The sequence below is a fragment of the Ailuropoda melanoleuca genome, chromosome 3, assembly GCF_002007445.2.
Source record: "Ailuropoda melanoleuca isolate Jingjing chromosome 3, ASM200744v2, whole genome shotgun sequence".
NCBI classification, from domain to species: Eukaryota; Metazoa; Chordata; class Mammalia; order Carnivora; family Ursidae; genus Ailuropoda; species Ailuropoda melanoleuca.
The window spans coordinates 35,429,341-35,445,371 of record NC_048220.1 but is presented as its reverse complement, the minus strand read 5'-3'; the positions used below and the strand labels follow the sequence as shown (position 1 = coordinate 35,445,371).

At 39.4% G+C, this 16,031-nt stretch overlaps 2 protein-coding genes across 4 annotated transcripts in view; both read left to right on the top strand.

Annotated features, from left to right (window-relative positions):
* Nucleotides 1-476, top strand: part of DHX29 (DExH-box helicase 29) — a 46,404-nt gene extending 45,928 nt beyond the window's left edge. For all 3 annotated transcript variants that reach the window (XM_034656234.1, XM_002928078.4, XM_034656235.1), the window contains one exon: nucleotides 185-476. In XM_034656234.1, the coding sequence (XP_034512125.1) occupies nucleotides 185-240 (56 nt within the window). In that variant the 3' untranslated portion in view covers nucleotides 241-476. The remainder of the gene's footprint in view (nucleotides 1-184) is intronic.
* A 4,920-nt stretch (nucleotides 477-5,396) lies between these two features.
* Nucleotides 5,397-6,668, top strand: LOC117801492 (SIN3-HDAC complex-associated factor-like). The gene is given in 3 exon segments (XM_034656242.1): nucleotides 5,397-5,671; nucleotides 5,958-6,040; nucleotides 6,042-6,668. Coding segments are annotated over 3 exon segments (666 nt in total). The 5' UTR covers nucleotides 5,397-5,544; the 3' UTR covers nucleotides 6,498-6,668.
* Nucleotides 6,669-16,031: the final 9,363 nt, after the last annotated feature.

Below are 16,031 nucleotides of genomic sequence, written 5' to 3'. Positions count from 1 at the left end.
CAAATAACTATAACAAACAATAATTAATATTATAGGGCAACAGTCTATTTTATTGCTGGTATTAGTATTGTATTCTAATTTAAAAGAATCTTTTAATGAAGTATGCCTGCTGTTCACATGTGTGTACATTGGGAATTTAGCCAGGTGATGACTTTGTTCATGGGTGTTTTTTTCTTCCACTCAGATGACAAGATTCTACAGATCATTACAGAACTGATAAAAACAGAGAATCATAATTGAAACTGAAAGTCATGGTCAACTGCTTTAAATACAAAGATGAAGATATGAAATTATGTGAAAATGGACCATCGCATTAAGTATTCCAGTACTTAAAATGTTGGTACTAGCCATAACTTAAAGGTGGTGGAAAAAAAGCACATACTTTAAACGTGTGTAATTTTCTAGTTCCTTTTTAATGATGATTATTTGCAATGTATTTACCACTACATTTACAATAAATTCTTTGGTATCATCCATGCTTTATACATCATTATGTGCCTATATCAAGGCCTGTGTCTGTAGTACCTGTAACTTAGGGTCCTGATTGCCTATATTTACACCTTATCCTCTACCAGTCCTTCTTATCTGGAGAGTTTAGACTTTCTTGACCCACAAGAGAAAGTGAACTCCAAAACCAGTTGGAATTAAATTTCCTTGAAAAGAACAACTTCAGAAATCAGTTACTTAGTATTTGATACCAAAACAGAAACCTAAGTAAGTATGAGTAGTTACTGCTGTTCACTGTGCACAGCGATGCAGTGCTAGAGAACAGGCAGGGATGGCACTGTTAACCTTGGGGTGGACAGCTTACACCATTTCCCTCAATCCTAAGCTTTGGTATTAATGCCCTTGAACCCTTTTTTTGTACCCATAATTGAATTAATAAAGTCAGTTACTTTGAGATAGTAAAATATGCTTAGAAATTTTTCAAGGGTTTTAGTTGGTTCACTGGCAGAGAATCTTTTGAAATTCCATTTTGATTACACAGAGGAGTTTTCCCTTCATTTCCAGTCAAGATTGTTGAAGAACAAAAATAGTCCCCGGGGCGCCTGGGTGGCACAGTGGTTAAGCGTCTGCCTTCGGCTCAGGGCGTGATCCTGGCGTTGTGGGATCGAGCCCCACATCAGGCTCCTCCGCTATGAGCCTGCTTCTTCCTCTCCCACTCCCCCTGCTTGTGTTCCCTCTCTTGCTGGCTGTCTCTATCTCTGTCGAATAAGTAAATAAAATCTTTAAAAAAAAAAAAAAAAGTCCCATGTAGACCAAATGGCAGGAACTGTATCTGAAGGACAAAAGATTAGGAGTCTAGTCCAACTGCTTGACTCTCTTAATAGGTACTCAGTATTTGTTGATGAATGAATAAAAGAAGCTGCAACTTTATGTGCAGGTGGAAGTAAAAATACTTAGTAGCAATCTCTAATTTTAACTTTCTGCCTGCAGCACGGTAAAGGAATTGACAGCAAATAGTCAAATATGATTGCAGTTTGGAATCACTAGCTGGTGCCATTAATAGAACTGAACATGTCAGATCACAGAGCTAGTTTGGGTGCTAGAGGAAGTTCAGTTTGTGACATGGAGACAGAAATTGTGGAGTCCTGCAGTAGAACTAATGTTTACCATCACCCGATATGTGCAAGCTGGCGCCCAAATGGTTTTTATGTATTGGTTTTACTCCCCCGAACAACCACATGAGTAGGTAGTACATTATCCCCATTGTACAAATGAGGAAACAGGCATAGAGAAGTGAAGTAACTTGGCTCAGATCAAACTGGCAGTAAGTGGCAGAGGCATGATGGCTTTAGAACCGTTTAAATTTCTGAAATGTAATCCTATCATTATTCCTTTGAAATTGGCAAAAAGAGGCATTAGGATTAGGGCCATCGGGTTAGTCTTCCATAGGGATATCATCGTTAAAGACATGAGAGTGGAGATAAGCATCAAAGGAGAGAGCAGACAGAAGACAAGTGAGATTGAAATCTTGCAGAACTCCCTATCTCAAAGTCCATTCACTCCTTTCCATCTCCTTAGCCATCACTCCGACCCAGGTCATCATTGTTCACCTATGTCACTGTAGTAATCACCAAACTATGCTCTCCCCTTCCTATCCCTCTGTACTCCATTCTTCTCTACAAATCTTAAGAATCAGCCTTTTTTAATTTTTTTTTTATTTTTCACATTTTAATTCCAGTACAGTTAACATACAGTGTTATGTTAGTTCCGGGTATACAATATAGTGACTGAACAGCTCTGTACGCTACTCAGTGCTCATCGTGACAAGTGTAGTCCTTAATCCCTGTCATCTATTTCACCCATTCCCTGACCCACCTCCCCTGGGGTAACCACCAAGTTGGTTCTCTACAATTAAGAATCTGTATTTTGGTTTTTCTCTTTTCTCCTTTGCTCCTTCGTTTGGTTCCTTAAATTCCCCATAAGTGAAATCACAGGGTATTTGTCTTTCTCTGACTTATTTCACTCAGCGTAATACCTTCTAGTTCCATCCATGTTGTTGCAAGTGGCAGGCTTTCATTCTTTTATGGCTAAGTAATGCCCCATTATATATATTTATATAAAATCACATCCTTGTAAGAATGATGTTTTGAAAGGTACCTATCGCTTAGGTGATTTAAACCCTTTCTGGTCTCCCAGTGCCTTTAAAATAAAAACTACATGGCACATACTAACCATGACCTACAAAGTTCTGTTCCACACTACCCTCCAACCTCCTCTCCTCCTCTCCCAGATTTCTCACAGTGCTCCAGCCACACCATACTCTTTTTGAACCCTAGAAGATTCCAAGTGGCTTTTTAAACATTTGCACGTGCTATTCTCTGCTGTAAAGTACTGCTTGTATTCTTTACCAAACAGACCTTATCCTACATCAATGATGTCTCCACAGACCACCCTGCTGATTTCCTCACTGACCACCCTTCCTGAAGTACCTCTCCCCATTTAATGATTCTCACAACGTGGTACTTATCTCAACATGTAACATCTGCTTTTTGGCTTCTCCCACTAGACCATCGGCTGCACCATGACTGTTTCACTCACTCACGTATACTGAGCACAGTGCGTGGCACATACAGGCATTCAGTTGAGTCTGTTGAATGAAGGAATAATGTGTGAAGGAATGGAGAACAAGGAGTTCAAATATGATTGCAGTTTCTTGTGGAAGTCAAGGAAGGAGAGTTTCTGGAAGCAAGGGTATTATCAACAAGTGTTACAGACTAAGAAAAGACTACCACAGAAAGAGATCAAACTTTAGAGAGCAGTTTGAATTAGGGGTGGCAAGGAAGGACATGGTCACAGGTCCCACAACCACATACATTTGAAGATTGCAGGAATCAGAGCGTACAGTTGATTATAGAGAAAGGATACACAGCAGGATGAGTAAGGGAAAAAGACATCACACAGAATCTGGAGGAATCTACACGAAGGCTTCCTACACATGTTCAGTCTTTCTGCCCACAGAAGCCCAGGTGAGACTCAGAGTCCACAGGTATTTTACTGGAGGCTGGTCACGTAGGCACAAAGACCAAAACCATAACTATAAAAATTCCAGACTCCCAGAAGGAAAGCAGGTATTAAGTGCCCCAAGCAGGCCAAACAGTATTACCTGAAAAACACTGAACTCTTCAAAAGCCAAGTGCTCAGGCTCCAGCCAAGAGCCAACCATGCAAGCAGGACCTTCTAAAGATAGCAACCTGAGGCCTGCTATGTTAACTCTCCTACACACAGACGAAGCATCATTTTTAGAGAATGAATACAAACTAAAAGGTTGGTGCACCAAATGAAGAGTGCTCTACAGATGTGATGAAGAAACAAAGCCTAAGACGTTGAAGAATGAGATAGGATGGGAAGATCCGCAGTGATTCACAGACAAACTAGAACTAACCCGCAGACAATAACAACACTAGCATCAGGGTACCTGGCTGGTTCAGTCCGTAGAGCATGCAATTCTCAATCACAGGGTCTTGAGTTCAAGCCCAACGCTGGACGTGGAGCCTACTTAAAAATATATATGTATATATATTATACATATAGAATAATATCAGCATCTGAGGGAGCCCAACGATGGACTAAAGAATATCGGGAATAAGCTGGAAAGGCTTTGGCTTTCCTCAGCAATGAATGCTTAGGGGCTTGAGGAGATGAGCAGATTAAGTTGATGGTGGGCATTTTTTTGCTTTCAAGGAACCATATGGGATCTTAGGATGAAAGAGATTGTCTCATTTAACTGTTGACCAAAAAAGCTTACGTAGAGGCAAATGGGGCCAGAAGAGAGATCATGGATCAGGAAAATAAAGAGGCTGAGGAATTAGAGGTCAGGATCTAATCCCAATTCATTATGAATAAATGAAACGTAAGGAGGCTGATTAAGGAAAATAATTTCAGAATTTAAAATCTGAGCTGTAACTGTTGCAATAATAAGTAAACCTAATGGTGGTGGATAGCAAAATACAGATGATTATCACTGAAGGTAGGTTCAGAAACAGGAGGGCCAACATGTTGCTTTATCAGTGTGGATGTAAGAAAAGGATGGAGACTAGGCCAGTGCTTCTGTGTTATGGCTATTGGGGAAAGCAGGAAAGTGCCCTGCAACTTAATACACAGCAAAAATGAATGAATGAATGAATGAATGAATGAATGAGAGGCTCATATGAGAAAATGGCATGCTCTTCAGGTAAAAACTTGTTGAATACTGGTAGTGGAACAGGAATATGCCAACCTCTTCTCATTAAATCAATTCTTACATTTAAAAGTATTACAGTCTTTATTAGGATTAGCTGGAAGCAAAGGAAACATTAAAGGAAAGCAGATTTTGATTAATTTTTTTTAATTGAGCATGATGTGATAAGCACTGACTAATAAAAGCTTTATCATATTCTTGTTCAGTCCTGACAACAATCCTGAGGGGAGAGGGGTAATGCATTTCCGATTTACAAATAAGGAAACAGCCTAAGATGCTCAATTTTCTGAGATCACTCAGCTAGGGAGGAAAAATGAAAAGACCACTGAAAAATAATCTGAGCAGTGTACTGGCATAAAGATAGACATATATATCTATGGAACAGAACTGAGAGTTCAGAAATAAGCAAACCTGTCTATGGAGAACTGATTTGTAATAAGTATGCCAAGACCATCAATGGGAAAAGAACAGTCTTTTCAAGAAATGGTGCTGACACAAATGGATATCCACAGGCAAAAGATTTAATTTGGACCTTTATCTTACACCGTATACAAAAAATTAACTAGTGCATCATAAAGCTAAAAGCAAAAACAGTCCTTCAAAGGACACCGTAAGGAAGTAAAAAGACAACCCGTGGAATGGAAGAAATTATTTGCAAATCATATCTCTGATAAGGGACTTGTACCTAGGATACATAAAGAACTGTTACAACTCAAAGGTAAAAAGACGCTTTCTAGACAAGGCAGTTGAGGAGGACGGAGCGATTGAAGGGGGGGTTGGCTTGGCGTGCAGTCCGCACCCCGGGAACGTTATTGCGCGTGGAACGGCTGCCTTTGGAAGACTATTGCCCAGAAGAAAAGATGTTTGGTTTTCACAAGCCAAAGATGTACCGAAGTATAGAGGGCTGCTGTATTTGCAGAGCGAAGTCCTCCAGTTCTCGCTTCACTGACAGTAAACACTATGAAAAGGACTTCCAGAGCTGTTTCGNAGAAACAATGGAACTGGATCGCCCAGAACAATTAGAAATAGCATCTATAAACTATAAACGGGTGTATTTTTTTCTAAAAGTAGTGTAATTGCATGAATTCTTTTTTTTTTTTTTTCCCTCCTCTTAACATTTCATTTTTAAGTAATCTCTACACTCAGTATGGGGCTTGAACTTATAACCCCAAGATCAAGAGTTACAGGCTCTACCAACTGAGCCAGCCAGGTGCCCCTGCATGAATTCTTTAATGTAAATGAGACTAATAAAGGTTTGATTGTTTTCTTATCAGGTTGCATGAGACTCGTTCAGGAGACATCTGTAATGCCTGTGTCCTGCTTGTGAAAAGATGGAAGAAACTGCCAGCAGGATCAAAAAAAAAACTGGAATCATGTGGTAGATGCAAGGGCAGGACCCAGTCTGAAGACTACATTGAAACCAAAGAAAGTGAAAACTCTATCTGGAAACAGGATAAAAAGCAACCAGATCAGTAAACTACAGAAGGAATTTAAGCGTCACAATTCTGATGCTCACAGTACCACCTCAAGTGCCTCCCCAGCTCAATCTCCTTGTTATAGTAACCAGTCAGATGATGGCTCAGATACAGAGATGGCCTCTGGCTCTAACAGAACGCCAGTTTTTTCCTTTTTAGATCTCACATACTGGAAAAGACAGAAAATCTGTTGTGGGATTATCTATAAAGGCCGTTTTGGGGAGGTCCTCATTGACACGCATCTCTTCAAGTCCTGCTGCAGCAATAAGAAAACAGCTGCTGAGAAGCCGGAGGAGCAGGGGCCAGAGCCTCTGCCCATCTCCACTCAGGAGTGGTGACTGAGGTTTAGGTAGAAGGGGAACAAAAACGATTTAAATTTTGCAAAGAAAACAAAGCAACAAAACCCTCCTATTTTTAACTCGGATACCCGCTATTCCGCCAAAAGACAATTTCTAGAATAGTTGTGAATGGGCTGTTATTTCTCCTCCAGTTCCACAAACCCTGAAGCCAGTGTCTAGCTTACTAAAAGAAAAAAATNTTGAAATGGCTTTTTTTTTTTTTGTACATTTTGGCTACAGTATTGGTGGTAGAATATACTATAATATGGATCATCTCTACTTCTGTATTTATTTATTTATTACTAGACCTCAACCACAGTCTTCTTTTTCCCCTTCCACCTCTTTGCCTGTAGGATGTACTGTATGTAGTCATGCACTTTGTATTAATATATTAGAAATCTACAAATCTGTTTTGTACTTTTTATACTGTTGGATACTTATAATCAAAACTTCTACTTAGGGTATTGAATAAATTTAGTCTTACTAGAAAAAAAAAACAAAGGTAAAAAGACAACAGAATTAAAAAATGAGCAAACGAGGAAAAGAAGGGAATTACTGCAATATAATAAAGGCCATATATGAAAATCCCACAGCTAACATCATACTGAATGGTGAAAAACAAAGCTTTAATCTAAGATCAGGAACAAGCAAGGATGCCCACTCTAGCCACTTATATTCAACATAGTACTGGAAGTGCTAGCCAGAGCAACTACGCAAGAAAGAGAAATAAGAGGCTTTCAAAGCTGAGGAAGAAGTAAAATTACCTGTTTGCAGGTGACATGATATTTTATGTAGAAACCCTAAAGATCTCTCTCTCTCTCTCTTTCACACACACACACACACACACACACACACACACGCAATTAGAAATAATAAATGAATTTAGCAAAGTTGTAGGATAAAAAATTGACATATAAAAATCAGTTGCATTTCTACACACTTAACAATGAACAGTCCAAAAAGAAAATTAAGAAAACAATCCCATTTTCAGTGGCATAAAAAATAGTGAATTACTTAGAAAGAAGTTTAACCAAGGCGGCAGAAGATTTGTGTACTAATAACATTGCTAAAATAAATTAAAGATGACACAAATAAAAGGAAATTAAATGCTCATGGATCAAAAGACTAAATATTGTTAAAATGTCTATATTACCTAAAGTGGCCTACAGATTTGATGTAATCCCTATAAAAGTCTCAATGGTATTTTTTACAAACATAGGAAAAACAATTCTAAAATGTATAATGGAACCGCAAATGACCCTGACTAGCCAAAACAACCTTGAGGAAAAAGAACAAGGCTGAAGGCCTCACACTTCCTGATTTCTAACCATGAAAAAGCTACGATGATCAAAACTATGGTGTTGGGATACCCAAGACAGACATACAAAGCAACAGAACAGAGGGCGCAGAAGTAAATCCACATGTATAAGGTCAAAGTGATCTTCAAGAAGTGTGCCAAAACTAAACAGGGAGAGGATAGTCTCCTCCACAGAAGCTGTTGGGACAACTGGATATCCACGTGCCAAAGAATAAAACTGCACTCCCATCTTCCACCACACACAACAATCAACTAAAAATAGATTAAAGAAAGAGTAAGATCTAAAACTTTAAAACTCCTACAAGAAAACTAGGGGGAAAGCTTCATAACACAGGTAATGAAAATGATTTATTGGGTAGGACGCTAAAAGCACAGGCAAGAAAGCAAAGATACAGAGTAGGACTAAATTAAAAAGTTTCTGTACAGCGAAGGAAACATCAAAAGAGATAAAAGGCAACCTATGGTATGGAGGACAATATTTGCCAGCCATGTTTCTGACAAGGGTTAACCTCCAAAAGCAGTAAATTCTCCTACGACTCAGTAACAAACCCCAAATGACCTGATTCTAAAAATGAGCAAAGGACTTGAATAGACATTTCTCCAAAGAAGACAAAAAACGACCAACAGGTGTATGAAAAGATAATCAACATCACTAACCATCAGGGAAATGCGAATCAAAACCATAATGACACATTACCTCACACCCATTGGGATGGCCATTATTTTTAAAAACAAACTAAAAAAAAAACCAAAAATCAAAACAAAACACTGCACAGAAAATTGCCATCGTGAGCAAGGATGCAGAGAAATTGCAAACTTTGTGCACTGATGGTGGGAATGTAAAATGGCGCAGATGCTATGGAAAACAGTATGGAAGTTCCTTAAAAAATTAGAAGAACTACCACATGAACTACTGTCAATCCCACTTCTGGATATTTGTCCAGAAGAAATGGAATCAGGATCTCAAAGAGGTACTTGTACTCTCATGTTTACTGCAGCATTATTTATAATAGCCAAGAAGTAGAAACAACCTAAATGTTCACTGACAGATGAATGGGTAAAGAAAAGGTGGTAAATGCACGCGATGTATTTTTTTTCAACTTTTAAAAAGACAGAAATCCTGCAATATGTGACAACATAAATAAACAATGAGGGCATTACACTAAGTGAAATAAGCCAGTCACAGAAGGACAAACACTGCATGATTCCCCATACGTGAGGACCTAAAGTAGTCCAACTCACAGGAACAGAAGGTAGAGTGGTGGTTGTCAGGGGCTGGGAGGAGGGGGAAACAAGGAGATGCTGTTCAGTGGTATAGAGTTTCAATCACGTAATATGAAAAAATTCTATAGGTCTGCTGTATAGCACTGTACTTACAGTGTAGTTCATATTGTATGTGTGTACTTAAACTTTAGTAAGAGGGTAGATCTTCTGTGTGTGCGTGTGTGTGTGTTTTACTACAGTAAAGAAAACAAAGTATTTGAATAGATTTTTCTCCACAGAAGATATACAAATGGCTAATAAGCCCATGAAAAGATGTGTAAGAGTGTTAATAGAGAAATTCAAATCAAACCCACAATGAAATACTTCCTTACTACTACTAAAATCATGAAAAAATCAGACAGCATCAAGTGTTGGGGAGAATTTGGAGAAAATGAACCTCTCATACATTTCTGGGGGAATATAAAAATCATGGAGCCGCTTTGGAAAACAGTTCGGCAATTCCTCAAGATGTTAAAGAGTTAATATATGACCCAGCAGCAGTTCCATTTCTAGCCATATACCCAAGAGAAGTAAAAACGTACGTCCACACAACAAGCTGTACATGAGCCCAAACAGCCAAAGCAATCTCGAAAAAGAAGGATAAAGTGGGAAATACCAAGCTCCCAGGTTTCAAACTATACTACAAAGCTATAGCAATCAAAACAGTATGGTACTGGCAAGAAAACAGACACATAGATCAAAGGAATAGAATAGAGAGCCCAGAAATAACCCACACTTATCAGATCAAGTAATCTATGAGAAAGAAGGCAAGAATTTCAGCAAATGGTGTTAGGAATACTGAACAGCCACATATGAAAGAAGGAAAATGGATCACTATCTTACACCATTCAAAGAAATACATTCAAGATGGATTAAACACTTGAATGTAAGACCTGAAACCATAAAACGGCTAGAAAAAACACAGGCAATAAGCTTTCTGCCATTGGTCTCAGCAATATTTTTTTGGACCAGTCACCCCAGGCAAGGGAAACAAAGCCTAAAATAAATGAGATTACATCAAATGAAAAATCTTTTAAACAATGAAGGAAATCAATAACATAATAAAAAGACAAGCTATGGAATGGGAGAAGATATTGGCAAATCATACATCTGATAAGGGGTTAGTATCCAAACAATTATAAAACAGGCAGTGGACTAAAATAGATGTTTTCCAAAAACAGACATCCAGATGGGCAGCAGACACATGAAAAGAAGCTCAACATCACTAGTCACCACAGAAGTGCAAATCAAAGCCACGTCAAGATATCACCTCACACCTACCAGATTGGCTATTATCAAACAGTGAAAAAAAATAATAAGTGTTGGCAAGGATACAGAGACAAGGGAACATTCATACACTGTTAGTGGAAATGGAAGTTGGTGTAGCCAATAGGTAAACAGTATGGAGGGTCCTCCAAAAATTAAAACTATGATATGATCCAGCAATTCCATGTCTGGGTATTTATCTGAAGAAAATGAAAACACCAATTTGAAGAGCTACATGCATCCCTATGTTCACTGCCGCATTACTTACAAAAGCCAAGATATGGAAGCAACCTAAGTGCCCATCAAGAGAGGAGTGGGTAAAGAACATATGGTGTAAATACACAATGGAATACTCACAGCCATAAAAAAGAACGAGATCTTACCGTTCGTGACAACACGAATAGACGTAGAAGGTATTATGCTAAGTGAAATAAGCCAGACAGAGGAAGACAAAGACAATAGGATTCCAATTACATGTAGAGTCTAAAAAAACAAAACAAAACAGAAACAGGCTCACAGAAACAAACTGTTGGTTACCATAAGGGGAAGGAGTTGGGAGGCCAAGTGAAATAGGCGAGGGGGGTTAAGAGGTAAAAACTTGTGGTTATACATGTCAAGGAAATGCAATGCACAGCATAGGGAATACAGTCAATAATATTGTAGCAAGTTTATACAGTGACAGGTGCTAACTATAGTTATTCATGGGGTCCTTTCATAATGTATAAAAATATCAAGTCAGTATGATAAATACCTGGAACTAGTAGGATACTGTGTATCAATTATACTTCAATTTAAAAAAAAAATCTGTACATGTATATTCACAACAGCATTATTCACAAAAGCCAGAAAGCGGAAACAATTCATGTCTATTAGATGATAAATGAATTTTAAAAATTTGTCAATACGCTGTAACAATACAACGGAACATAATTTGACCATAAAAAGGAATGAGGTACTAAATGCGTGCTAAAACATGGATGAACCATAGAAACGTGCTAAATGAAAGAAGCCAGTCACAAAAGAGCACATATGATTCTGTTTGTATAAAATGCCCAGAATAGGCAATTTCATAAAAACAGATGGAAAACATAAAACATTAGTGGTTTCCAGAGGCTGGGTATAAAGGGGAAAGGTGTTTCTTTCTGGGGAGATGCAAAGCTTCCAAAATTAGAGTGTGATGGTATTATACAACTCTAAAAACCACTGAATCATACACTTCAACAGGGTGAATTTGTGTATTGTATGCAATACGGGTTCTGCATTTATGTATAATTTGTTTCATTTTTAAGGAAGAATAAGTAACAGTGGTAAAGGATGAATTAAGGATAGAAAAAAGGCAAGAAGATGGCCCAGAAAGCAACTACACTGCCATTTTTTCCAATCAACACTCCTGACCACTCAGCGCCACGCACCGGGCCATCAAGCGCTCAGCACATTCACTGAGCGTTTCCATAAACTGTGGTGGGTCTTGGCCATAGTGCAGTGGAAAAAAGGACGAAAATCTCTTTCTTCACGGATTCCGGTAGAGGGAGACGGGTGATAATCCAGACAATTCAACAGCTTGTCAGCTGATAATGGGCAGAAAAGAGATGGGAGTGCAATGGCAGGGAGTAGAGAGGAAGGATTTCAGTTTTAAATTGCGTGGTCAGGGAAGCTTTCCTGAGACCGTGACAGAGCAAAGCCTTGACAAAGGGGAGGGAACTAGCCACGAAGACATGGCTGATGAGAATTCCAAGTAGAGGAAACTTCTAGTGCAGGAAAATGGGCTGGTGGAGTCAAGGGTCTGTAAGTCAGCCAGTGGGGCTGGAATTGAGAGGTCAAGGGAGAGAACATTAGGAGATGTCAGGGGTCAGGCTGCCCATGTCACATGGGGCCTCCCAGGCCCCTATAAGGACTTTGGCTTTTATTTTAAGTGAAGTGAGGAGCCACTGGCAGTCTCTGAGCAAAAGAGTAAAATAATCTGACTTGGAAATTAGACCACAGACCACTGTGTAGAATAAATGACAGGGGACAAGGGAGAAACTGGGAGACTCTTCTGGAGGCTACTGAAATCAGAGATGGTGGTGGCTGGGGCCAGGGTGGCAGCCCTGGATATAGGGAATAACAATGATTCTAGAAGTTACCGATGATAGAATTTGCTCATGGCTTGGGTGAGAGGTATGAAACACAGAGAAAATTCAAGCATGGTTGTGGACAGAGCAGGTTTGGGAGTGAAAAATCTGGAGTCCTGGCACTGCCCTATTATTCTCAAAAGAATCAACGCCCAGGAAGTGCCCAGCAAACAGCTAACAGAATGAATGGGGTTTGAAAAGGGAGAGGCAGAAGTTGAACAAGAGCTAGGACATTGAGAAGAAGGCTAGAAACGCACTCAGCACAAGGAAAGGTTAGTATGAACTTTAAAAATACTGTCCGAGAAGCATCTAGCTCTGAGTGATCACAAGGTAACTTTGGTCTTCACCCACTACTAGAAAATCATCCCACGACCAAGAATGAAGCCACGTCATCCTAACCTGACAATGCTGAGGGTGTTGACTGATGACACAAGCCCAGAGTCGTCCACCGTAAGTTCCCCACGCAGTCAACAGCATGTGTTCGCAAGGAAAAAAAAAAAGTCACATAAACTTTTTTTCCTCCACAACTTCAATATTCTGCTAACATGCCCAAAAGGAAAAGGTGAAGGGATTCTCCTTATAGAACATTTAATGACAAGAATAGTACTGAAGGTCTATTAAGGAGGAGAGCATGGAAGGTGAAGAAGGTAAACCTCCCGCTGGCTCGCCAGTACTAGACCCCATCCTGCTCCTTCCGAGTCAATGCCTCCCACCCGGCTGCAGAGGGCGCCACTCTCCTGACTCTATCGCTAACCGTTTTGCCTTTTAACTCAAGGGTTTTAAGTCTTTCTACATATGGGGTTAAGTCTACCGTCTTGCTATTTGTTTTCTAGCTGTCCTATAAGTTCTTGGCTCCTTTTCCCATCCTATTCTGATTTCAATTGCCTTAATCAAGTATTGTTCTTATTCCATTTATCTACTCTATTAACCTGAACTGTTTTGTATTAATCTTCTAGTGATTACCCTAGAGCAGCATAGTTCACTAAAATTCTACACTGAGGAAAATGTTCTGTATCTGGTGTCTCCAATGTGGTAGCCACTAGCCACATGTGGTTTACTGAGCACTTGAATGTGGCTAATGTGACTAAGGAAGTAAATTTTTACTTTCATGTAATTGTAATTAATTTAAATATAAATAGCTACCTGTGACTAGGACCTACTATACCAGACAGCACATCTCTAGATATTAAGTATGCATCCTTGCCTTCCTACATCCTATGTTAAACTGTAACATTTACCACCTCCTGAACAATGTATGATTATTGTTTATTAATATTATTAATCATGTTTTCTATTTTCTGAATCCTATGATATTTTGATAACGTAAAAATCTTGACCTAGGAGACAGTGCACCTCCCAAGGCTAGCCAATTCTTGGAGATAGAAAGGGGCTTAGCCAGGATCACCCCTTTCATATGCAAATAAACCAATCCTGAGTTTACACCAAGGACCCCTTTTATCTAACTCTCACACATCAAGCTAAATGTCCTCTGTCCTAAATCATCCCAGGGGCCAGGTACCAGGCAACTGGAGACCACCCCTGTAGCCGAAAGCCCCCTGGAATTATTCAAAGAAGCCAACTCTAAGCTGTTTACTTGGCCCTGCCTTGCCTTTCCCATGGAAACCCAAATAAAGTCTCTGACCTAGGCTTTCCCCTCATTGCGGCTCCTGCCTCCTGACAGAAACCTGGTGCTCCCCGTGTGGCCTTGCACAGCATGACGTGTCCCTTTCTCTCAGGAAATGTAATAAATCGTCTTCCAACAGCACCAGACTCTCTGTGTGGTCACTCAGTTACCTCCATAAATTAAAATCCCATGGTTGCAAATAAGACAATAACCATTACAACCTTTAACTTCATTTTACTCTCTCCCACCCTTTGTGTTAAATATGTTCTCATATATTTCACTTCTACATCCATTATAAACACCAAAACTTTATTGTTACTACTGCTAATATTTTTTATAGTACAGGTCTGCTGGTGATGAATTCCCTCAGCTTTTGGCTGAAAACATCTTTATTTCACCCTTATTTTTTTCACCATCACTTTTTTAGCGGTATCTTCACAGGATATAGAATTCTAGGTTTGCTTTTTCTTTTAGCACTTTAAAGATGCCATTCCATTGTACTTTGGCTTTCACGCGTCCTACTAAAAGTCAGCCATAATTCTTATTCTCGTGCTTTTGAAGGCTAATATGTCTTCTACAACCACCCACATACATTTCTACTTTTACGATTTTTCTCTTGATTGTTGGACAAAAGCAGTGTGCCTATGATGTGCTTAGAGTTGTTTGTCGTCGTTGTTTAACACATACGGATCCTGCTTGAGATTCACTGAGCTTCTGGAATCTGTTAACTTTTTCTATCAGTTTTGGTAACTTCTCAAGCATCATCTCTGTTCGTAATGCCTCATAATTATTCTCTCTCCTCTCCTCCTGAAACCCCAATTTCACATATGTTAGACTCTCTGTACCCTACATGTTACTTTATGTTCTGTGCTTCCCCCATGCCAGTATTTTTTATCTTTGATTCAGTTTGGATAGTTTCTGCTGAACTGTCTTCAAGTTCACTAATTGTATCTTTTTTTTACATTCCAAGCGCTGTTAAAGTCATTCAATGACTGTAATTTTATGCGGCGCCTGGGTGGCTCAGTCGTTAAGTGTCTGCCTTCTCCCTCCCCACCTCCCCCATGCTTGTGTTCCTTCTCACGCTCTCTCTGTTGAATAAATAAACAAAATCTAAAAAAAAAAAAAAGTCATTCAGTGACTGCAATTTTAGATATTTTTCAATTATAATATGTTCATTTGATTATTGTTATAGATTTCAATTATCTGATAAAAATTTTTTTAAAATTTATTTATTTGAGAGAGAGAGAGAGAGAGAGAGAGAGCACGAGCAGAGGGAATGGCAGGTAAGGGAGAGGGAGAAGCAGGCTCCCCATGTAGCAGGGAGCCCAATGTAGGGCTTGATCCCTGGGACCATGACCCAAACCAAAGGCAGACACTTAACCAATTGAGCTACCCAGGCACCCCCCCCCAAATTTTTTTTTTTAAGAGAGAGGACACAAGCAGGCAGGGAGGGGCAGAGGGAGAGAATCCCAAGCAGACTCCAGGCTGAGCAGGGAGCCTGACCCAGCAAACAATTTCATGATCCAGAGATCATGACCTGAGCTGAAACCAAGAGTTGGATGCTTAACCAACTAAGCCACCCAGGTGACCCAATAAAATTCTTTTTTGCCCATTTTATTCATCTTGCCCTCTATTTTCCTTAGCATACTTAAGATAATTTTCTTTTTAAAAACTATTTTATTTATTTATTTAAGAAAGAACATGAGTGGGGGGAAGGGTAGAGGAAGAGGAAAGAGAGAATCTCAAGCAGACTCTGTGTCAAGCACAGAGCTAGACACAGGGTTCGATCTCATGACCTGAGATCACCTGAGCCAAAATCAAGACTTAGAAGCTTAACTTGACTGAGCTACCCAGGAGCCCCTAAAATAATTACTTTAAAGTCCTTGTGTACTAACTTCAATAACTAGTTCACCTGTAGGTGAATCTGTTCCTACTATGTCCTTGAAGTGTTT